The sequence below is a fragment of the Babylonia areolata genome, chromosome 33 (genome assembly GCF_041734735.1).
Source record: "Babylonia areolata isolate BAREFJ2019XMU chromosome 33, ASM4173473v1, whole genome shotgun sequence".
In the NCBI taxonomy this organism is placed as follows: Eukaryota; Metazoa; Mollusca; class Gastropoda; order Neogastropoda; family Buccinidae; genus Babylonia; species Babylonia areolata.
In genome coordinates this window covers 21,818,504-21,844,917 of record NC_134908.1, presented here as the reverse complement: position 1 = coordinate 21,844,917, position 26,414 = coordinate 21,818,504, and the positions used below count along the sequence as shown (strand labels likewise).

At 43.1% G+C, this 26,414-nt stretch overlaps 1 protein-coding gene across 1 annotated transcript in view; it reads right to left on the bottom strand.

Moving 5' to 3' along the window:
• Positions 1-812: 812 nt before the first annotated feature.
• LOC143276798 (tetratricopeptide repeat protein 38-like) overlaps positions 813-26,414 on the bottom strand; it is a 34,367-nt gene continuing 8,765 nt past the window's right edge. The window contains exons 4-14 of the mRNA XM_076581444.1: positions 25,926-26,103; positions 23,423-23,596; positions 22,292-22,367; positions 21,244-21,363; positions 18,340-18,399; positions 17,678-17,716; positions 15,845-15,926; positions 14,653-14,818; positions 10,668-10,824; positions 7,636-7,709; positions 813-6,072 (exon numbers count right to left, since the gene is read on the bottom strand). Of these exons, the coding sequence (XP_076437559.1) occupies positions 5,982-6,072; positions 7,636-7,709; positions 10,668-10,824; positions 14,653-14,818; positions 15,845-15,926; positions 17,678-17,716; positions 18,340-18,399; positions 21,244-21,363; positions 22,292-22,367; positions 23,423-23,596; positions 25,926-26,103 (1,217 nt within the window). The 3' untranslated portion in view covers positions 813-5,981. The remainder of the gene's footprint in view (positions 6,073-7,635; positions 7,710-10,667; positions 10,825-14,652; positions 14,819-15,844; positions 15,927-17,677; positions 17,717-18,339; positions 18,400-21,243; positions 21,364-22,291; positions 22,368-23,422; positions 23,597-25,925; positions 26,104-26,414) is intronic.

The following is a 26,414-nucleotide window of genomic DNA, read 5'->3' as shown; positions in this document are numbered from 1 at the left end:
TCAATACATCCAAATCTTTACTGGTTGAATGGTACACTGGTTATACAAGGCATAACTTGGTTAATGCATCCAAATCTTCATTGATTGAATGGTACACTGGTTATACAAGGCAAAATTTGGCCAATGCATCCAGAACATGAAATTTCCAAATAACATTTGCATGCTTAAAAAGAAAAATCAAAGATATTTTGAATAATCTCACATCATGATAAGGCCTCCAAAGTTGGATTTCTTTAAAGGTAAAAAAAATTCCACACACCATACCATCACCCCCCTCCCCTCCCCCACACATACCCAGAGATACCAACGCCTGTCAAGTGTTTGTAGCAACAATAAGGAAATTTGGTAGGAACATTTTGAATTGGTTGAAACACTGGGACTCGAAGCCACATCAGCAAATGGGTACAGATACTGTTTGACGGAAATGCTGTTTGGTTTTGCCACATTCTCTCTCGTTCAGGCCAATGATTCAGCTGTCTGGTCCACTCGATGCTGTTTCAGTTTCAGTTGCTCAAGGAGGCGTCACTGCGTTTGGATAAATCCATATACGCTACACCACATCTGCCAAGCAGATGCCTGACCAGCAGCGTTACCCAACACCTTAGTCAGGCCTTGAGAAAAAAAAAAAAAAAAAAAAAAAAAAAAATATATATATATATATATATATATATATAAAACTAAATAAAATAAAAGAAATAAGTAAATAAATAAATAAATAATAGATAAATACATAAAAAGTACTACTACTAATAATAATATTTATAAGGCTCAAAAACTTAATGAAGTCAACTATAAGCGTACAAAAATAAAAATAAATAGATAAATAAATAGATGCTGTTTCAACGGAAACATACTGAGAATCATCATGTGAGACCAAGGTTAGTGACTGCCCTGGCCTCGTTGGGTCAAGTCGAGAGCATCTGGGTAATGTTACGCCAGGAAAGCATGCGACTATTTCTTCTTCTTCTGCGTTCACTCGTATGCACACAAGTGGGTTTTTACGTGTATGACCCTTTTTAACCCGCCATGTAGGCAGCCATACTCCGTTTTCGGGGGTGTGCATGCTGGGTATGTTCTTGTTTCCATAACCCACTGAACGCTAACATGGATTACAAGATCTTTAACGTGCGTATTTGATCTTCTGCTTGCATATACACACGAAGGGGGTTCAGGCACTAAGCAGGTCTGCACATATGTTGACCTGGGAGATCGTAAAAATCTCCACCCTTTACCCACCAGGCGCCGTCACCGTGATTCGAACCCGGGACCCTCAGATTGACAGTCCAGCGCTTTAACCACTCGGCTATTGCGCCCGTTGCATGTGACCATGATATGGATCAATTTTGACGTTGGCGTAACGTCGGAACAAACTGCTATTGAGCGTAACAATATACAGCGAATTTGTAACAGCTGGTGTCTGCGTATACCTTTTTATTAAAAGGACCGGAGGCATTGAGCGAACAGTGCGGCTGTGTGAATATCATGTTACAGCCATCACCCCCACCTCCCCAACTACCCCCCCCCCCCAAAAAAAAGAAAAAGGTCCTCACAATACAACGTTTTTATTGAAAGGACCGGAGGCATTGAGCCAACAGTGTGGCTGTGTGTATATCATGTTACAGCAATCACCCCCACCAGCCCCCCCCAAAAAGGTCCTAAAAAAAACCCAACCTTTTTATTGAAAGGAGCAGAGGCATTGAGCCAACAGTGTGGGTGTGTGTATATCATGTTACAACAATCGCCCCACCAGCCCCCCTTCTGCCCCCAAACTCTCCCCCCAAAAAAGGTCAAACTACCCCCCGAAAAAATTTTCTCACAACACAATAAAACACATGGATTTTCTGCTCATCTTTGTGTACACCATCACATGATCACATGGTGCTTTCCACACAGACAAAAACAAGAAGAAAGAAATCCAGTAAACTGTCTTGAAAAAATTAAAAAAATGGTGGCAAACAGTGAATAGAGAGACCTCAGACATGTCGACAGATGATGGGGGTGACACCAGCAAATCGACATTGCTATCATGAATTTTATTTTCTTCGCGCAAACTGAAAATCTTTGCAAAATCATGAAAAATAAAATAACGCTGTAAAATATATTTTCAATAATATAATAAAATGGTCAATAAAATTGTGGAATGGACACTGAAAAAAAAAAAAAAGAGGCAAGGCCTTCAAGACTCACTTGTGATACACTTAAAAAAAAAAAAAAAAATCCAAGCTTTTTATGTTTTGAGTATAATTTCAAAATGTAATGTTTAAGATGAGAAAGGTCCGTTTAAAGCAAATTAAGTCCCCTAGCATTAATTACAGAGTAATTTCCCTTTTTTACTATCTGCACCAAAACGTTTGCAAAATAAATAAAACTTCCATGCTTAGCAAAAGAAGTTCCTGTTTGAACAAAAAATGATAATAATGACTGCTCTTGTTGTTGGGTCAGAATATCAGATCAAAGTGCCAAGTTTAGAGAATACAAAAAATATAAATACAACAGTAAATGCAGTTTGCATATAATTAGGCTTCATTTTTTATTATTTTTTTTGTGCCCATCCCAGAGGTGCAATATTGTTTTAAACAAGATGACTGGAAAAAACTGAATTTTTCCAATTTTTATGCCTAATTTGGTGTCAACTGACAAAGTATTTGCAGAGAAAATGTTTAAGTTTACCACGGACAAACAGACAACCGAACACCGGGTTAAAACAGACTCACTTTGTTTACACAAGTGAGTCAACAAAAAAACAACCAATGAAAATTTCAGTTCGTGTTCTTTGGCTGTCCACTCCAAAACTGTCATATCCCTCTCTCTCTCTCTCTCACACTCTCTCACACACACAGACTCTAACACTCCAACAGAAACTTTTGTCACCTGGAAAGTATATCACCTCTAAGAGGCCATTTCATCCCAAATGAACATCAAATCTGGAAGTATATGTGATAACAGGAGGAGGAGAAGAAGAAGAAGAGGAGGAGGAAGAAGAAGAATAAGAATAAAATAAACGAGAATAAAAGAAAAGCGAGAAAGAAAAAGAAAACCGTGTTAACTCAGTTCAGTTTGTTTCTCAAGGAGGCGTCACTGCGTTCAGACAAATCCATTTACGCTACACCACATCTGCCAAGCAGATGCCTGACCAGCAGCGTAACCCAACGCGCTTAGTAAGGCCTTGAGAAAAAAAAAAAAGAAAAAAGTTCAGAACAGAGCTACACATGTACGGCACACTGAGCAGGAAAATGACTGCTGTGTTGAACACTATCAACACTATGGCACTTACAACACAAACCATGTACTGCACTGTACTGTTCAGTATCAGTAGCTCAAGGAGGCATCACTGCGTTCGGACAAATCCATACACGCTACACCACATCTGCCAAGCAGATGCCTGACCAGCAGCGTAACCCAACGCGCTTAGTCAGGCCTTGAGAAAAAATAAATAAATAAATAAATAAATAAAATAAAGAAAGAAATAAAAACAAAATAACAAAAAAACAAAAAACAACCATGTACTGCACTGTACCGCAGTATAAATGGAGCAGAATGCACCATATTGCCATATGCTGTACTTTGATATACAGTACTCAAATAGAATGCATTGTACTGTACAGTGAAGCCTACTATTACCATCAATATTTCTTTCAGATTGTCAAGCTTCAACTGATAAATCATCAACAGTCTCAAGCAATAATTTGCCTGAATATGAACAAATGCAAATTGCAATTTCAAAGTCTGTATTTCTCTTTTTATCACAACAGATTTCTCAGTGTGAAATTCGGGCTGCTCTCCCCAGGGAGAGCGCGTCGCTATACTACAGCGCCACCCTTTTTTTTTGTGTGTGTGTATTTTTTCCTGCATGCTGTTTTATTTCTTTTTCCTACCGAAGTGGATTTTTCTACAGAATTTTGCCAAGAACAACCCTTTGGTTGCCGTGGGTTCTTTTACGTGTGCTAAGTGCATGCTGCACACGGGACCTCGGTTTATCGTCTCATCTGAATGACTACCGTCCAGACCACCACTCAAGGTCCAGTGGAGGGGGAGAAAATATTGGCAGCTGAGCTGTGATTTGAACCAGCGCACTCAGATTCTCTCGCTTCCTAGGCGGACATGTTACCTCTTGGCCATCACTCCACTTAACTATAATAGTTTTAACATCAATACCGACATCAATACTGACACCAGTCAGTGTATAACTGATGAATTTGGTCCTAGACACTGTCTGAAATAAAATGACATCAATACTGACATCAAACCTCTTACATACTTTTGTATACCAAAACATACAGGGCTACATGAAATAGTAATATTAAAACATTGTTATGACAAAACAATAACCACTGCCCTTTGAAATTGCAATATTATTATCATTGTTATGACAAAACAATAACCATTGCCCTTTGAAATAGCAATATTATTAACATTGTTATGACAAAACAATAACCATTGCCCTTTGAAATCGTAATATTATTTTTGTACATCATAAAGTACAGGGTCACATGAAACAGTAATATTATCAACATTGTTATGACAAAACAATAACTATTCCCGTTTGAAACAGTAATACTATTAACATAGCTATAACAAAATGATAACCACTGCCCTTAGAAATTATTGCTAAACCATTATAACAAAGTAACAACCAGTGGCCTTTGAAACTGCACTGTTACGGCACCATTATTAACTCTCTCCATACGAACGGCGAAAGAGACGACGTTAACTGCGTTTCACCCCAATTACCATCATCAAAATATTGCAAGCGGAAGGCTCTTATACTGAAGAGGTGAATGTTGACAAAGAATACCACAATTCTGACGACGGAAGCTAAAGGTTGGGTCATTCAGACACCCACTGGACATCCGAGGGGTCTGTGTAGAGGAGAAAAGAGGAGTGGCCGTACTGAGTGAGTTAAATCACGACAACAAAGTAAAAATCACTGCCATTAACAATCGGTGATGTAATGTCAGCCAGTCATGCACGAAGCTCTGAATAATACATTCATGGAAGCACAGATTGTCAATACGGTGTCACTGTCACTGCACAGAGTTGGGTTTGTGGAGGGGGAGGGGGAGGGGGTGTGTGTGTGCATACTATGTATGGTTTGGTGTGTGTGTGTGTGTGTGTGCATTCTATGTATGGTGATGTAATGTCAGCCAGTCATGCACGAAGCTCTGAATAATACATCCATGGAAACACACATTGTCAATACGGTGTCACTGTCACTGCACAGAGTTGGATTTGTGGGGTGGGAGGGTGGGGGGCAGGTGTGTGTGTGTGTGCATTCTATGTATGGTGATGTAATGTCAGCCAGTCATGCACGAAGCTCTGAATAATACATCCATGGAAACACACATTGTCAATACGGTGTCACTGTCACTGCACAGAGTTGGATTTGTGGGGTGGGAGGGTGGGGGGCAGGTGTGTGTGTGTGTGCATTCTATGTATGGTGATGTAATGTCAGCCAGTCATGCACGAAGCTCTGAATAATACATCCATGGAAACACACATTGTCAATACGGTGTCACTGTCACTGCACAGAGTTGGATTTGTGGGGTGGGTGGGAGGGCAGGTGTGTGTGTGTGTGTGTGTGTGTGTGTGTGTGCATTCTATGTATGGTTCGGTGTGTGTGCGCATACTATGTATGGTTTGGTGTGCGTGTGAGTGTGTGTGTGTGCACACTATGTATGGTTTGGTGTGTGTGTGCACTATGTATGGTTTGGTGTGTGTGTGTGTGTGCACTATGTATGGTTTGGTGTGTGTGTGTGTGTGTGCACACTATGTATGGTTTGGTGTGTGTGTGTGTGTGTGTGTGTGTATCATTTTTTTTCATGTGTGTGTGTATGCATGTGTGTGTGTATGTACCAACTATGTCCAGACGTCTATGTTCACAGGTATGTTGCTGCATGCAGCAATGTGCACACAAAGGCAGCCAGACAGCCACAGGACAGCAGACATGAGGCTGCAGACAGCGTTGTGTGACGGTGTGAAGTTTAGTCCACGTGGAGGGTCATGGCACGCTCCACCAGACGGTCTGTCATGGGGGCATGGTCCTTCAAGGCTTTCCGTTCTGCCAGCAGGGTTCTGAACACGTGTTAAGTCACACCATGTATGTTACATCATGTACATCACATGTACATCACATTGTGTACATAACATTACATCACACCATGTACATCACACCATGTGCACCACATGTCATCACATCATGCACATAACATTACATCACACCATGTACATCACACCATGTATATTACAGCATGTGCATCACATGTCATCACATCATGCACATAACATTACATCACACCATGTACATCACACCATGTACATCACATTACATCACACCATGTACATCACATCATGTACATCGCATGTACATCACATGTGCATCACATCATGTACATCACATTACATCACACCATGTACATCACATTACATCACACCATGTACATCACACCGTGTACATCACATTACATCACACCGTGTACATCACATTACATCACACCATGTACATCACACCGTGTACATCACATTACATCACACCATGTACATCACATTACATCACACCATGTACATCACATCATGTACACCACACCGTGTACATCACATTACATCACACCGTGTACATCACATTACATCACACCGTGTACATCACATTACATCACACCGTGTACATTACACCGTGTACATCACATCACATCACACCATGTACATCACACCATGTACATCACATTACATCACACCATGTACATCACATCATGTACATCACACCATGTACATCACATCATGTACATCACACCGTGTACATCACACCATGTACATCACATTACATCACACCATGTACATCACACCATTAAGCTGATTGGGCCACTCAATGCTGTTTCAATGTATAACACGCACACGATTAGCTGAGCATCATCACGTGAAACCAAGGTTAGTAGTGACTGCCCTGGCCTCGTGATCGATAGGTCTAGAGCGTCTGGGTAATGTCACGACAGGAAAGCATGTGACCATGCTATGTAGTCGAAAATGAACTCATCAGAACAACTTTGACGTCTGCGTTAACATCTGAACATAACTGCGATCAAGTGTAATAAAATACTGCGAAAACATAACAATTGGCATCTCTGATCACAGTATTTACAGAGATATTTGTATTTGTATTTGTATTTCAATTTATCACAACAAATTTCTGTGTGAAATTCGGGCTGCTCTCCCTAGGGAGAGCGCATCGCTACTCTACAGCACCACCTATTTTTTGTATTTTTTTCCTGCATGCAGTTTTATTTGTTTTTCCAATGGAAATGGATTTTTCTACAGAATTTTGCCAGGAACAACCCTTTTGTTGCTGTGGGTTCTTTTATGTGCGCTAAGTGCATGCTGCACACGGAACCTCCGTTTATCGTCTCATCCGAATAACTAGCGTCCTGACCACCACTCAAGGTCTAGTGGAGGGGGAGAAAATATCCGGCAGCTGAGCTGTGATCGGAACCAGCGCGCTCAGATTCTCTCGCTTCCTAGGCGGACGTGTTACCTCCAGGCCATCACTCCACATTGTATTTATAATCCTTCAGGGGTCTACACTCCCCTCCCCCCAAAGAACATCTGCCCCTCCCCTCCCCACCAGTCCCCCCCCCCCTCCCTCACCGTGCCAGGCGATGATGCTCCACCTTGGGCGACTTGATGGCCGCCTGGATTAGGAACAGGTTGAACAGGTCCCTCTGTGACACAGTACACATCACTATTATACACTGTACACAGGTCCCTCTGTCACACAGTGCACATCACTATTATACACTGTACACAGGTCCCTCTGTCACACAGTGCACATCACTATTATACACTGTACACAGGTCCCTAATTCAGTACACATCACTATTATACACTGTACACAGGTCACTCTGTCACACAGTACACATCACTATTATACACTGTACACAGGTCCCTCTGTCAGTACACATCACTATTATACACTGTACACAGGTCACTCTGTCACACAGTGCACATCACTATTATACACTGTACACAGGTCCCTCTGTCAGTACACATCACTATTATACACTGTACACAGGTCCCTCTGTCAGTACACATCACTATTATACACTGTACACAGGTCCCTCTGTCAGTACACATCACTATTATACACTGTACACAGTCTGTCAGTACACATCACTATTATACACTGTACACAGGTCCCTCTGTCACACAGTACACATCACTATTATACACTGTACACAGGTCCCTCTGTCAGTAGACATCACTATTATACACTGTACACAGGTCCCTCTGTCACACACTACACATCACTATTATACACTGTACACAGGTCCCTCTGTCACACAGTACACATCACTATTATACACTGTACACAGGTCCCTCTGTCAGTACACATCACTATTATACACTGTACACAGGTCTCTCTATCAGTACACATCACTATTATACACTGTACACAGGTCACTCTGTCAGTACACATCACTATTATACACTGTACACAGGTCCCTCTATCAGTACACATCACTATTATACACTGTACACAGGTCCCTCTGTCAGTACACATCACTATTATACACTGTACACAGGTCCCTCTGTCAGTACACATCACTATTATACACTGTACACAGGTCTCTCTATCAGTACACATCACTATTATACACTGTACACAGGTCCCTCCGTCAGTACACATCACTATTATACACTGTACACAGGTCCCTCTGTCACACAGTACACATCACTATTATACACTGTACACAGGTCCCTCTGTCACACAGTATACATCACTATTATACACTGTACACAGGTCCCTCCGTCAGTACACATCACTATTATACACTGTACACAGGTCCCTCTGTGACACAGTACACATCACTATTATACACTGTACACAGGTCCCTCTGTCAGTACACATCACTATTATACACTGTACACAGGTCCCTCTGTCACACAGTGCACATCACTATTACACACTGTACACAGGTCCCTCTGTCAGTACACATCACTATTATACACTGTACACAGGTCCCTCTGTCAGTGCACATCACTATTATACACTGTACACAATGTTGCAAAAAGAAAAACAAAACATACACAAAAATTGCCAGTGGGCAATTCACACACTCTCGGCACGCACACACAAAAAGAATACAGCAATAATGTAAAATGACCCATTACCAAGTCAAGATGAAGACTTTCCACACAGAACACAGCTGACAGGACTTTCAATGTACTGAAGACTTTCCACACAGCTGACAGGACTTTCAATGTACTGAAGACTTTCCACACTGAACACAGCTGACAGGACTTTCAATGTACTGAAGACTTTCCACACAGAACACAGCTGACATGACTTTCAATGTACTGAAGACTTTCCACACACAACACAGCTGACAGTACTATGTACTGAAGACTCTCCACACACAACACAGCTGACAGGACTTTCAATGTACTGAAGACTTTCCACACACAACACAGCTGACAGTACTATGTACTGAAGACTTTCCACACACAACACAGCTGACAGGACTGTCAATGTACTGAAGACTTTCCACACACAACACAGCTGACAGGACTTTCAATGTACTGAAGACTTTCCACACACAACACAGCTGACAGGACTTTCAATGTACTGAAGACTTTCCACACACAACACAGCTGACATGACTTTCAATGTACTGAAGACTTTCCACACACAACACAGCTGACAGTACTATGTACTGAAGACTTTCCACACAGAACACAGCTGACAGGACTTTCAATGTACTGAAGACTTTCCACACAGAACACAGCTGACATGACTTTCAATGTACTGAAGACTTTCCACACTGAACACAGCTGACAGGACTTTCAATGTACTGAAGACTTTCCACACACAACACAGCTGACAGGACTTTCAATGTACTGAAGACTTTCCACACAGAACAAAGCTGACAGGACTTTCAATGTACTGAAGACTTTCCACACACAACACAGCTGACAGGACTTTCAATGTACTGAAGACTTTCCACACACAACACAGCTGACAGGACTTTCAATGTACTGAAGACTTTCCACACACAACACAGCTGACAGGACTTTCAATGTAATGAAGACTTTCCACACACAACACAGCTGACAGGATCAGCCAGACAGAAAATATGAGAAAAATAGACAGCAGCCAGTAAAAGAAAAACCAGTTAAAGAGTGAAAGGGAAAGAACCCAAGCTGACATAACATTCCCTAAGACAAAGGATGGATTGCTTCCCTTCGTGTTGGTCTGCAATGCACGCAGGATGTGAAGTGAAATTCTCAGAAAATGATGTTTGTAAGCATCAGGTATGATGTGTGTAGTGAAATTCTCAGAAAATGATATTTGTAACAATCAGGTAAGATGTGTGTAGTGAAATTCTCAGAAAATGATGTTTGTAAACATCAGGTAAGATGTGTGTGGTGACTGTCTCACCTGTACATGACTAACCATTCTACCTACCTCCCACATACAGGTAAAACTAACCCACTGTCTCACCTGTACATGACTAACCATTCTACCTCCCACATACAGGTAAAACTAACCCACTGTCTTACCTGTACATGACTAACCATTCTACCTCCCACATACAGGTAAAACTAACCCACTGTCTCACCTGAACATGACTAACCATTCTACCTCCCAGCATACAGGTAAAACTAACCCACTGTCTCACCTGTGCATGGCTGCCCCCGATGTTGATGATCCGATACCTGATGGGCGTCAGGAGATCTACGGCAGTGACAAAGTCGCCGTCGTTGTAGGCGATGAACGCCTTGCACAGCGACTGCCCCACATCTTTCATCACGTCATGGTTATCTCCCTCCCCGTTCCTGGAGGGACACACAGCGTTAAGCCCGACGGGCGCAATAGCCGAGTGGTTAAAGCGTTGGACTTTCAATCTGAGGGTCCCGGGTTCGAATCACGGTGACGGCGCCTGGTGGGTAAAGGGTGGAGATTTTTCCCAATCTCCCAGGTCAACATATGTGCAGACCTGCTAGTGCCTGAACCCCCTTCGTGTGTATATGCAAGCGGAAGATCAAATATGCACGTTAAAAATCCTGTAATCCATGTCAGCGTTCGGTGGGTTATGGAAACAAGAACATACCCAGCATGCACACCCCCGAAAGCGGAGTATGGCTGCCTGTATGGCGGGGTAAAAACGGTCATACACGTAAAATCCCACTCGTGTGCATTCGAGTGAACGTGGGAGTTGCAGCCCACGAACGACGAAGAAGAAGAAGAAGAAGAAGCATCAAGCCCGACACACACGCACACGCACACACACACACACGCGGGCGCACGCGCGGGCACAAACACAACACACACACACAGCTGTTACACTCTAAATCATAGTGTAATAGTATCTTACCCACGTTTTACTTTTTACATAATAATTGATGTGTGCATGGTGATAAGTGAAGGGTGTGTCAGTTGTTTGTTTTTTTTTCTCTTTGATTTTTTTGCTGACGGGCATTTTATTTTAAGTGAGCCTAAAGAAAATTGTCTGTTTTTGGTTGAAGCAGATAATAGAGTATTTCGAATTGAATTGAACTGAACTGAATTTCTGTTCACTAGAAGTCTGTCCCCATTGGGGGAAGAAACAAAGAAGAAGAAAAACCTTTACAAATAACAATAGTGAGCTGAGCAATGAGTGTTCTTGAGTGAGTAAAAAAAAAAGGAAATTTTCTTCCTAAAATTACGTTTAAGTAACATACTTACCGTGACCCACTGGTGCAGTAAAAAAACATTTCAATTTTTGTCTTTGGGCAAAATAATTATCATGGACTCAGGGGTAATTCCTTTCGTCTGTTTTCTTGTTTGCTGAGATTTGTATTTGTATTTGTATTTCTTTTTATCACAACAGATTTCTCTGTGTGAAATTCGGGCTGCTCTCCCCAGGGAGAGCGCGTTGCTACACTTCAACACCACCCATTTTTTTGTATTTTTTCCTGCGTGCAGTTTTATTTGTTTTTCCTATCGAAGTGGATTTTTCTACAGAATTTTGCCAGGGACAACCCTTTTGTTGCCATGGGTTCTTTTACGTGCGCTAAGTGCATGCTGCACATGGGACATCAGTTTATCATCTCATCCGAATGACTAGCGTCCAGACCACCACTCAAGGTCTAGTGGAGGGGGAGAAAATATCGGCGGCTAAGCCGTGATTCGAACCAGCGTGCTCAGATTCTCTCGCTTCCTAGGTGGATGCGTTACCTCTAGGCCATCACTCCACTGGGTGAGTTAGTGTGAGACTGACAGTGTGAGGCTGACAGTGTGAGACTGATAGACTGACAGTGTGAGACTGATAGTGTGAGACTGATAGACTGATAGTGTGAGACTGACAGTGTGAGACTGACAGTGTGAGACTGATAGTGTGAGACTGACAGTGTGAGACTGATAGTGTGAGACTGATAGTGTGAGACTGACAGTGTGAGACTGATAGTGTGAGACTGATAGTGTGAGACTGATAGACTGATAGTGTGAGACTGACAGTGTGAGACTGACAGTGTGAGACTGATAGACTGACAGTGTGAGACTGATAGTGTGAGACTGACAGTGTGAGACTGATAGTGTGAGACTGACAGTGAGACTGACAGTGTGAGACTGATAGCGTGAGACTGACAGTGTGAGACTGACAGTGTGAGTGTGAGACTGACAGTGTGAGTGTGAGACTGATAGTGTGAGACTGATAGTGTGAGACTGATAGTGTGAGTGTGAGACTGACAGTGTGAGACTGACAGTGTGAGTGTGAGACTGACAGTGTGAGTGTGAGACTGATAGTGTGAGTGTGAGACTGATAGTGTGAGACTGACAGTGTGAGTGTGAGACTGACAGTGTGAGACTGATAGTGTGAGACTGATAGTGTGAGTGTGAGACTGATAGTGTGAGTGTGAGACTGACAGTGTGAGTGTGAGACTGATAGTGTGAGTGTGAGACTGACAGTGTGAGTGTGAGACTGATAGTGTGAGTGTGAGACTGATAGTGTGAGACTGACAGTGTGAGTGTGAGACTGATAGTGAGACTGATAGTGTGAGACTGATAGTGTGAGACTGACAGTATGAGACTGATAGTGTGAGACTGATAATGTGAGACTGACAGTGTGAGACTGATAGACTGACAGTGTGAGACTGACAGTGTGAGTGTGAGACTGACAGTGTGAGTGTGAGACTGACAGTGTGAGTGTGAGACTGATAGTGTGAGACTGATAGTGTGAGACTGACAGTGTGAGTGTGAGACTGATAGTGTGAGACTGACAGTGTGAGTGTGAGACTGATAGTGTGAGTGTGAGACTGATAGTGTGAGACTGACAGTGTGAGTGTGAGACTGACAGTGTGAGACTGATAGTGTGAGACTGATAGTGTGAGTGTGAGACTGATAGTGTGAGTGTGAGACTGACAGTGTGAGACTGATAGTGTGAGTGTGAGACTGACAGTGTGAGTGTGAGACTGATAGTGTGAGACTGATAGTGTGAGACTGACAGTGTGAGACTGACAGTGTGAGACTGATAGTGTGAGACTGACAGTGTGAGACTGATAGACTGATAGTGTGAGACTGACAGTGTGAGACTGATAGTGTGAGACTGATAGTGTGAGACTGACAGTGTGAGACTGATAGACTGACAGTGTGAGACTGATAGACTGATAGTGTGAGACTGATAGTGTGAGACTGAAGACTGTGCTAACTCACTGTTTCCTTTTTTCTCTCTCTTTTTTTTTTCTTTTTTCTTTCCTTGCTGCCCCATCATCTGCAACATTTCAAAGGCATTACTCCCACCCAGCTCATTCCGATTCCCCTACACATGGCCACACCTTCGTTCGTCTGTCTCAGTCCCAATGTCGGCAGTCCACAGGGAGCTATTGCTGTCAGGCAGCCTGGAGGCCACACACCAGAGAAGACCCTGCACTGCTGCCGAGTCACTTCGGTGGTGTTCGGTAGTGCCTTTTCTGATGTAACGTACTTAGGACACCACCTACTAAGTCCTCTACTGACGACAATAATGGCTTAGTCGTGGAGCCAGACTGAGTGAGCGTCCCTCCCAGAGTGGAGACCGCCACCACATCCCTCCACCAACAGTCCCCCATGAATCCGCTGACACTGAAGACATTGACAAGACTCACCCATTTATTTATTTATTTATTTATTTTAGTTTGCTTTTATTTTATTTTATTTTATTTATTTATTTATTTTTAAATTTATCTATTTTATTTCATTTTTTATTTTTGTTATTTTTTTACTTTATTTATTTTATTTTACTTTATTTCAATTCATTATTTATCTTCTTAAAATTTTCATTTCATTTTTTTTTTTTGTTTTTTTTCCTCAAGGCCTGACTAAGCGCGTTGAGTTACGCTGCTGGTCAGGCATCTGCTTGGCAGATGTAGGGTAGTGTATATGGATCTGACCGAACGCAGTGATGCCTCCTTGAGCTACTGATACTGATACTGACACTGGTACTGACACTAATACTGATACTGGTACTGATACTGGTACTGACACTAATACTGGTAGTGATACTGGTAGTGATACTAATACTGGTACTGATACTGGTACTGACACTAATACTGATACTGGTACTGACACTGATACTGGTACTGATACTGGTACTGATACTGATACTGTCTCCTCTGCCACTCCTCAGCCAGCCAGACCAGCTGTGTTACCTGACGAAGGTTTCAATGGACTCCATCATGTGCGTGACGGCGTCGTTCTTCCCTGCCCCCAGACAGGCCAGCAACAGGTGGACGTCGTTAAAGACCAGGATGTGATCGTCCAGGTGAGGTCGCACCACCTCATACACCTCCTCCCACCTGTCCCCCACACCAACACCTGTGTAGAACCGCCACGTAACATCAATAAAAGAAAGAAAAAAAAATCATACCAATCATCATCATTATCATATTATTCATTAAAAAAAAATGTGTTCATGTTGTGTAGATTCTTGAGCACACATAAACTGACACACACATACAAACAAGCATTCTCTCTCTCTCTCTCCGCTGCGTGATCACCATATTGTGTACTTTTGACCTCTTTCTAGGGGCCAGAGGCCTGAAGATTAAAGTTTTTGTTCTCTCTCTCTATATCCCCACCTCTCTCGCTCACACACATACACACACATATACACACACACAGACAACAAACACACACATACCCCCTCCCCACCCTCCAAACACACACACACATACACACACACTCACAGACACAAACACACACACACACACACAATACACACGCATACACACACAGAGACATGCACACACACACACACACACACACTGAACAAACACACACACACACACACACACTCACACACACACACACACACACACACACACACAATGTAGGAGTCTATACCTTCCCATTCCCCTTCCACTGCCTTCTGTCATCCCACCCACACCAATTTTTTTTTTTTTTTTTTCTTTTCTGATCACTTTAAGTGGAAAGATGTCAAAGTGAGGGCTATGACAACCTCCTCCAACACCCCCCCTTCCCCCCCACACACTCAATTCAATACCCCCTCCCACCATCCCCTGCCATGCCCGCATCCCCACACACACAGTGACCTCACACACACACACAGAGATACACACACACACACACACACACACACTCACAGATACACACACACACTCACAGATACACACACACACACACACAGATACACACGCACACGCACATACACACACAAACACACACACGCACACACACACACATACACACACACACACACACATACACAAACACACAAGCACACACACACACATACATACATACATAACACACACACACAGATACACACACACACACACACACCTACATACACACATACACACACACACAGAATGACCTCACCCTCCATCTGCAATCTGAAGAGCAGGGAACAGATGTCGACCAGATCCAACATTGACCCCGACTTACACGCTCTGGACTTCACCTGGTGTGACACACGCACACAGCTGCCATTAGCCCTTCATCAATCGTTGCATATGTAACACACACACACATTAATATTGGAGAGGATTTTATCTGCAGAATTTTAGTCAGGGACAACTACAGGCACAACATTAAAGCGTTGGACTTTCAATCTGAGGGTCCCGGGTTCGCATCACGGTGACGGCGCCTGGTGGGTAAAGGGTGGAGATTTTTCCAATCTCCCAGGTCAACACATATGTGCAGACCTGCCAGTGTCTGAACCCCCTTCGTGTGTGTATATGCAAGCATAAGATCAAATATGCACGTTAAAGATCCTGTAATCCATGTCAGGGTTCAGTGGGTTATGGAAACAAGAACATACCCAGCATGCACCCCCCCGAAAGCAGAGTATGACTGCCTACATGGCGGGTTAAAAACGGTCATACACGTAAAAGCCCACTCGCGTATATACGAGTGAACGTGGGGGTTGCAGCCCACAAACACAGAAGAAGAAGTAGAAGGTCAGGGACAACCCTTTTGTTGCCATGGGATCTTTTATGTGCACGCCACACGCAGCAGGAGCGACTGGCACAGGACCAGGAGGATAGCTGGAGAGAGACTGTTGGGCAGTCCATGTCCCAAACGGGGCAACAGGCACGGTGAAGGTGAGGCCACACACAAGACCTCAGTTTATTGTCTCAACCAAATGACTGGCGTCCAGACCACCCCTCCACGTCCAGTGGAGGGGGAGATAATTCTGGTGAGTGTGGTGTTCTTCTTCTTCTTCTTCTTCTGCGTTCGCTCGTATGCACACGAGTGGGCTTTTACGTGTATGACCATTTTTACCCCGCCAAGTAGGCAGCCATACTCCGTTTTCGGGGGTGTGCATGCTGGGTATGTTCTTGTTTCCATAACCCACCGAACGCTGACATGGATTACAGGATCTGTAACGTGCGTATTTGATCTTCTGCTTGCACATACACACGAAGGGGGTTCAGGTACTGGCAGGTCTGCACATGTTGACCTGGGAGATCGTAAAAATCTCCACCCTTTACCCACCAGGCGCCGTCACCGTGATTCGAACCCGGGACCCTCAGACTGACAGTCCAATGCTTTAACCACTCGGCTACTGCGCCTGTCAGTGTGGTGTTCAATTCCATGCACTCAGATTCGCTGCCTTCCTGCGTGTGGGTTTGTTACCACTTGGCCACCTCTCTCCACACTCTGTACCTGGCAGTTAAAGGGTTAAGTACTGTACTTGATGGTTACAGGGTTCATCACAGTACCTGAGTGCTAAAGGGTTAAACAAGTAACTGAGTGCTAAAGGAATCATGACAGTACCTGCATGCTAAAGGGTTAAGCACAGTACCTGAGTGCTAAAAGGATCATCACAGTACCTGAGTGCTAAAGGAATCATCACAGTACCTGCAGTGCTAAAGGGTTTAGCACAGTACCTGAGTGCTATAGGGTTAAACACAGTACCTGAGTGCTATAGGGTTAAACACAGTACCTGAGTGCTAAAGGAATCATCACAATACCTGCGTGCTAAAGGGTTAAGCACAGTACCTGAGTGCTAAAGGAATCATGACAATACCTGCGTGCTAAAGGGTTAAGCACAGTACCTGCATGATAAAGGGTTAAACATTATCTGCTAACTAAAGGATTAATCAACTGAAAGCTAAAGGGTTAAAATCACTACCTGAGTAAAGGGTTAAACATTATCAGCTAACTAAAGGATTAATCAACTGAAAGCTAAAGGGTTAAAATCACTACCTGAGAGTCCAAGATGTCCATGGCTGCTTGGTATTCTCCCTGAAAAAAAAAAAAAATCACAAAAACTAAAAACATGGGTTCGTTTCCTAGCACAAAGCGCATGATGTACACAGGACCCTAGTTTATTGTCACATCCAAAGGACTAGCACTCTCACCACCACTAAAGATCTAGTGGTGTGGGGGGAGGGGGTGGGGGGATAAAAAAAAAAAGTACAGGTCTGGATATAAGACTCCAAAATGTGGACTCACTACTCCAACACACACACACACAACCACACACACACAAACACACACACACACAACAAACACAACAAAACACACACACATACACGCACACACTCAAACATGCACACACACAACCACACACAGACAACAAACACACACATACACCCCCCGCCACCCCCCAAACACACACACACACAACACACACACACATACACACACACACTCACAGACACAAACACACACATAATACACATGCATACACACACACAGACACACTGAACACACACACACACACAAACACACAAAAACAGTAACACAGATACACACACCTCAAACACAAAAAATACACACAGACATGCACACAAACACACAAACACACACACACACACACAAACACACACACACAAACACACAACCATCACAGTGCAGTGACCGACCTTCTCAATGTGGTAGAGGGCCCAGTGCCAGAAGTTATGACAGGCCAGCATGCCACACGGCTGGAATCAGCAAGACCTCTGATCACACCTCCAATAACATGATACCATACAATATGAATACTGATCACACCTCCAATAACATGATACCATACAATATGAATACTGATTACACCCCCAATAACATGATACCATACAATATGAATACTGATTACACCTCTTATAACATGATACCATACAATATGAATACTGATTACACCTCCAATAACATGATACCATACAATATGAATACTGATTACACCTCTTATAACATGATACCATACAATATGAATACTGATTACACCTCCAATAACATGATACCATACAATATGAATACTGATCACACCTCCAATAACATGATACCATACAATATGAATACTGATTACACCTCCAATAACATGATACCATACAATATGAATACTGATTACACCCCCAATAACATGATACCATACAATATGAATACTGATTACACCCCCAATAACATGATACCATACAATATGAATACTGATTACACCTCTTATAACATGATGCCATACAATATGAATACTGATCACACCTCTAATAACATGATGCCATACAATATGAATACTGATTACACCTCTTACAACATTATGCCATACAATATGAATACTGATTACACCTCTTATAACATGATGCCATACAATATGAATACTGATTACACCTCCAATAACATGATACCATACAATATGAATACTGATTACACCTCTTATGACATGATACCATACAATATGACTACTGATTACACCCCAAATAACATGATACCATACAATATGAATACTGATTACACCTCTTATGACATGATACCATACAATATGACTACTGATTACACCCCAAATAACATGATACCATACAATATGAATACTGATTACACCCCCAATAACATGATACCATACAATATGAATACTGATTACACCCCCAATAACATGATACCATACAATATGAATACTGATTACACCCCCAATAACATGATACCATACAATATGAATACTGATTACACCCCCAATAACATGATACAATACAATATGAATACTGATTACACCTCCAATAACATGATACCATACAATATGAATACTGATTACACCTCCAATAACATGATGCCATACAATATGAATACTGATTACACCTCTAATAACATGATACCATACAATATGAATACTGATTACACCTCTTATAACATGATACCATACAATATGAATACTGATCACACCTCCAATAACATGATACCATACAATATGAATACTGATTACACCTCCAATAACATGATACCATACAATATGAATACTGATCACATCCCCAATAACATGATGCCATACAAAATGAATACTGATCACACCCCCAATAACATGATACCATACAATGATACGGATACTTATATAGAGCCTTGGCCTAGGCTCAGTCAAGGTCAAAGTGCTCCCTGGGTAGAGACAACTGACAGCTATCAATGGGAGCTAATCACTGCAGTCATTTCTGGTGTCATTCAGTCAGGTTTCAGTCACACACGCACACACACACACACAGAGACAAAGACATAGACACACACACACACTGACACACACACACACACACACACACACAGACAAAGACACAGACACACACACACACACTAACAGCTGCCAATGGGAGCTAATCACTGCAGTCATTTCCTGTGTCATTCAGTTAGGTTTCAGTCACGCACACACACACACACACACACACACACACACACACACACACACACACACACACAGACACAGACACAGACACACACACTAACAGCTGCCAATGGGAGCTAATCACTGCATTTCATTTCGGATGTCATTCAATTAGGTTTAAGTCACACACACACACACACACACACACACACACACACACACACACACACAGACACACACACACTGACACAGACACAGACACACACACACACTAACAGCTGCCAATGGGAGCTAATAACTGCATTCCTTTCCTGTGTCATTCAGTTAGGTTTCAGTCACACACACACACACACACACACACACACACACACACACACACAGACACACACACACATTAATATTTTACGTGCTTGACTGTTTATACTGGCACTGACTACACTGGTGGTAGCTACACTTTCCAGGACATACATTACACAATACACATGCAATACACATAAACGCAGACTGCTTATACTCACTGACACATTCCCACACACATTATCTCATGAAAACACCTTGTACACACACACAAACCCATCCCAATCGGTGACAGTGTTGGTCAGAAATTTTATACCATCGTCCTGTCTGCCTGTCATCTCCATCACATGACACAGACACACACACAGAGGCACAGAAACACACACACACACACAGAGGCACAGAAACACACACACACACACAGAGGCACAGAAACACACACACACACACAGAGGCACAGAAACACTGACACACACACAGAGGCACAGAAACACACACACACACACAGAGGCACAGAAACACACACACACACAGAGACACAGAAACACACACACACACACACAGAGAAACACACACAGAAACAGAAAGTTGATATAATCGTCCTGTCTGCCTGTCATCTCAATCACATCACACACAGACACACACACACACACACACTAACAAACACACACAGAAACACACACACACACAGAAACACAAACACACACACACACACACACACACACACAACCTCCCAATCAGTGACAGTGTTGGTCAGAAAGATGATATTATCGTTCCTGTCTGTGACATGACACAGACACACACATACAGACTGACACATACACACACACACACACACAAAGACACCAACACACAGATACACACCCAAACACAGATACACAGAAACACACACACACACACACACACACACCCCACACACCTCCCAATCAGTGACAGTGTTGGTCATAAACTTGATACCATCGTCCTGTCTGCCTGTCATCTCCATCACATGACACAAGGTGTGTGTGGACCAGGCGTCACTGGCGTTGATCTCCAGACCCTGAGAACATATATATTTGTATTTGTATTTCTTTTTATCACAACAGATTTCTATGTGTGAAATTCGGGCTGCTCTCTCTCCAGGGAGAGCGCGTCGCTACACTACACAGCCACCCATTCTTTCTTGCATTTTTTCCTGCAAGCAGTTTTATTTTTCCTTTCGATTTTTCTACAGAATTTTGCCAGGAACAACCCATTTGTTGCCGTGGGTTCTTTTACGTGCGCTAAGTGCATGCTGCACACATGGCCTCGGTTTATCGTCTCATCCGAATGACTAGCGTGCAGACCACCACTCAAGGTCTAGTGGAGGGGGAGAAAATATCGGTGGCTGAGCCACGATTCAAACCGGCGCGCTCAGATTCTCTCACTTCCTAGGTGGTGCGTTACCTCAAGGCCATCACTCCACTCTATATACACAGGTGACATAGATCAACAGTACTAACTGTTCACACTCTGGGAATTAAACACACAGACCAACATTAACACAAACTGTTCTCACCATAGGGAACAAAAACACAGACCATCATTAACACTAACTGTTCTAAGTTCTATACTGTGTGTGTGTGTGTGTGTGTGTGTGCATGTGTGTGATTATAAGTGATGTGTGACTTTATTTACATATCTCTTGCTTTATTTTATTCACATACACATCCAATATTAAAAGAAAAATCTGTCTTTGTCCATTTTATCAGAATGTGTAAGAATGTGCAATACAATCACTAACATTTTATTTTCTGGTACAACGACTAAAACTTGTAACACAAAGAGGAGTTTGAATTATACTCCCTGTTTGGTGATGAATACATAGCATGTCAAACTGATGTATTTGACTTGGACGTGGTACAGTGTCGGACACCAAAAGGAGGGGTTGGAATTTTTAAAAAGTTATTAGGAAAATAGATTTTCAAGAAACTGACAGTTTGCGTTACCTTTTTGGCTGTCTTCTCTGCAGCATCATACAGGTTGGTTTCCTCCAGTCCAAAGGAGTACATGCCCAGTATGTACCTGTCACAGGTAATATTATCAGGTGTCACCAACAGTGTGTGTGTGTGTGTGTGTGTGTGTGTGTGTGTGAGGAAGGAGGAGGAATAATGTGCAATATGCAGGATGAATGTACAATGGAATATGTTTAATGCTAATGTCCATATTCTAAATATATTTCTGTTTAATAATTACGATGTAATAATTAATTGCAATGTTTCTAAAAGCGAATATGTGAAATGCTTTTATTTGAGAACATATGTTTATTACTCTTGTTTAATCAAGTAATCCTGTGTGTGTGGGGTGGGGAGGGGTGGCGCGGGGGGTGGGGGGTGGGGGGTGGGGGGTTCGGGTGTGTGCTGATTATCTGGTTGTGGTTTTCCGCAATTCATCTTTATTCTTATCTTATCTGCCTATTATAATCAATGTGCAGTATAGTAGGCTATGTTTATAATTATATTCAAATAATGTTTCTTAATTCTTTCTGATTTTACATTAAGAATACTAGTTATTACCTGCAGTGTGTGGATGTATGTATGAAACGATGTATGTGATATTTTTTTACATTTGTATCTTCGTAATATTCGTAAAAGCTGTTGTTGACTTTTACAGTTATGGTCCCCATGTTGTTTACTTGTCTATGTTGTGATAATGCACCTGACCAAATTTCTCCAGTTGGAGATAATAAAGTTATTCTTATCTTATCTTATCTTAGAGAGAGAGAGAGAGAGAGAGTTGGTGAGGTGCTGTGAGCTATGGGACCCTTCAACTTAACCAGATATTTAACCTTACCCTAGTTTACCCATAGAAAGGATTATGGGAGTCTACAGGGATGGACTACAGCTTTGCGAGCTGAGACCTTTAACCTTTACCCCCTAACCTTACTTACCCATAGTAAGTGTTGGCAGTGGTGTAGTGGGGAAGGATCTTTACCCTTTACCCTTACCCTGACTTACCCATAGTAAGGGTTGGCAGTGGTGTAGTGGGGATCTTTACCCTTACCCTGACTTACCCATAGTAAGGGTTGGCAGTGGTGTAGTGGGGAAGGATCTTTACCCTTTACCCTTACCCTGACTTACCCATAGTAAGGGTTGGTTGTGGTGTAGTGGGGAAGCACACGGGCAATGCTGTCCCTGATCTGCGACGCCTGTCCCAGGTAGAAGTACGAGTCGTGGGCAAACTTCAGGGCCAGTGTGTCCAGGGGGTGGTCCACCAGTATGCCCTCCCACACCTGTGCTGCCTTCATTAAGTGGCTGTTGACACAGGTATATCGTTACACAGGTGTGTCTGTGTGTGTGTTTGTGTGTGTGTGTGTGTGCATGTGCGTGCAATGCAAACTTATTGCCACTAGGATCACCCATAGAATATCACCCATCCATACATTAAAATGTATGTATGCAGTGTGTGTGTGTGTGTGTGTGTGTGTGCGTGTGTCTGTGTGTGTGTGTGTGTAGTCACATTTTGGTGTGTGTATGTAACATAGATGTAATGTTTTATGTTAACAAAGCGTTTTTGTAAAGCACCTAGAGCAGATTTCTGGATAGTGTGCTATATAAGTATCCATTATTATTATTATTATTGTGTTCTGGCCGAAGGGAAGCAACCACTCCCATACAATGCTGTCCATGATGGTCTGGAGTAATTTCCCTTCCCCAGGTGGCTGAATAGAAGCCATTACCCTATAATTAATTGTGTTGTGTTGTTTTGTGTTGTGTTGTATTGCATGATACTGTCCTGTATTGTCCTGCATTGCTCTTTTTCTAACAACAGATTTCTCTGTGCGAAACATGGGCTGCTCTTCAAAGGGCACATCGTTTCACCTATAGTGAACGTGCAATTTTTTTTCTGCCTGCAAGCGTATTTGCTTTAATAATAATAATAATAATAATAATAATGTACATTTATACAGCGCCCTTTCTCTCTAAGAGCTCAGGGTGCTCTACATGAAAGAAAAATATTACCAATCATTCACGACCACTCTTTCTCAACCCCACCCCCACACCCCCTCCCTCTCCCACTCTTCATACATCCAAAGTGAGCTGACATGGGTGGTGTTGGAGGACAACGAAGCTGAGAATGCTTATAGATAGGTTTTAAAAAAAGATGAGTTTCTAGTGATGAGCGCAAAAGCAGAGATACAATCAGATGCACAGATATGATGAGGAAGGTTGTTCCAGATATGAGGAACAGCAAAGAGGAAAAGAACGTTCACCATAGGTTCTTGTGTTGACACGAGGAAGTTTCAAAAGGGAACAGTCAGAGGAAGAGCAGAGATTTCTTGAGGGAGTGAAACCACTGATAAGGTCAGAAAGATATGTAGGTCCTGCAGAGTGGAAAGCAGAATAGCAGAGACAAGCAAACTATCAAAGTGGGTTTTTCTATGGAATTTGCCAAGGACATCCTTTTTGCCGCCATGGGTTCTTTTACATGTGCTAAGTGCATACTGACACAAGACCTCAGTTTATCGCCTCATGTGAATAACTGCCTTCCAGACCACCACTCAGGGTGTGAATATACTGGCGAGTGTGGGATCTGAACCAGTGCGTGGACGTGTTACCACCAGGCCAGCACTACACACACCAATTGTATGTCGTCGTTCATCACCTCTAAGGCTCTGCTCCTCAACATACAAAACATTTACTACTACGTCTACTATTACTACTACTACTATTACTAATTGCTAATGATACTAATGAAAATAATTAAGCAGTCTTTGATAGCCCTGTTCCCTCACAGAAAGGCTCACGGCACTTCACAAATTACATAGCATGAGGAAGAAACAACGATAACCAAGAAGATTCAAATAACACCCAAACATTAATGGTGCTCCACAAATTACGTGTTACAAAACAGAAACAACAATCATCAAGAAAAAGAATCAACCATGAAAAAACAATCACCATCCTTGTATCATGAACATCACACACACACACACACACATGTAAACACACACACACACACACATACACACACACATACAGATACACACACAACACACAAAAGAGACACACACACACACACACACGCACACACACATACATACATACACAGAGATACACACACAACACACAAAAGACACACACACACACACACACACACACACCCCCCCCTCCGCCCCTCTACACACACACACACATACACACACAACCCCCCACTACCCTCCCCCCTCTACACACACACAACACACACACACACACACAACCCCCCACTCCCCTCCCCTCTACACACACACACAAACCCCCACTACCCTCCCCTCTACACACACACACACACACACACAACCCCCCACTCCCCTCCCCCCTCTACACACACACACAAACCCCCCACTCCCCTCCCCTCTACACACACACACAACCCCCCACTACCCTCCCCTCTACACATACACACACACACAACCCCCCACTCCCCCCCCCCCTCTACACACACACACACACACACACACAAACCCTCCACTCCCCTCCCCCCTCTACACACACACACACACACTCCCCTCCCCCCTCTGCACACACACACACACACACACACAAACCCTCCACTCCACTCCCCCCTCTACACACACACACACACACCCCAAGGACTCACCCTTCAGAGAAAAGCTTCAAAGCAGAGGTGTGTTTCTTCTCACTGGGGGCCAGCCCGCTGGATGGAGACTCCGCCATCTTTACCATGCGATCCATGGCCGACTGGAACTCCTTGTCCAGCTTAACGCTGCGACCCGTCCCAACGAGGTCAAGGCCGTTCTTCATCACCTGACCCATCACTGTCGCAGGAATCGTCATGGTTACAGTTTTTAGGGTGGTGGTGGTGGTCAGGTCGGTGGCCGGTTTGCTGTGATGGTGGATTCAGTTTGTGTGGGGTGTTGGGGATGGGGGTGAGTGTGTGTGTGGGAGGGGCGGGGGACGGGGGGAGTAAGGGGGGGTGGGGGAAGAGGGGTGCTTGTGTGTGTGTGTGTGTGTGTGTGTGTGTGTGTGTGTGTGTGCTAGTGCGTGTGCACATGTGTGCATGCATGCATGTGGGTGTGCGACAGTGAAGAAGCCTGTTATATGAAACTGAAATACACATACCATTCAA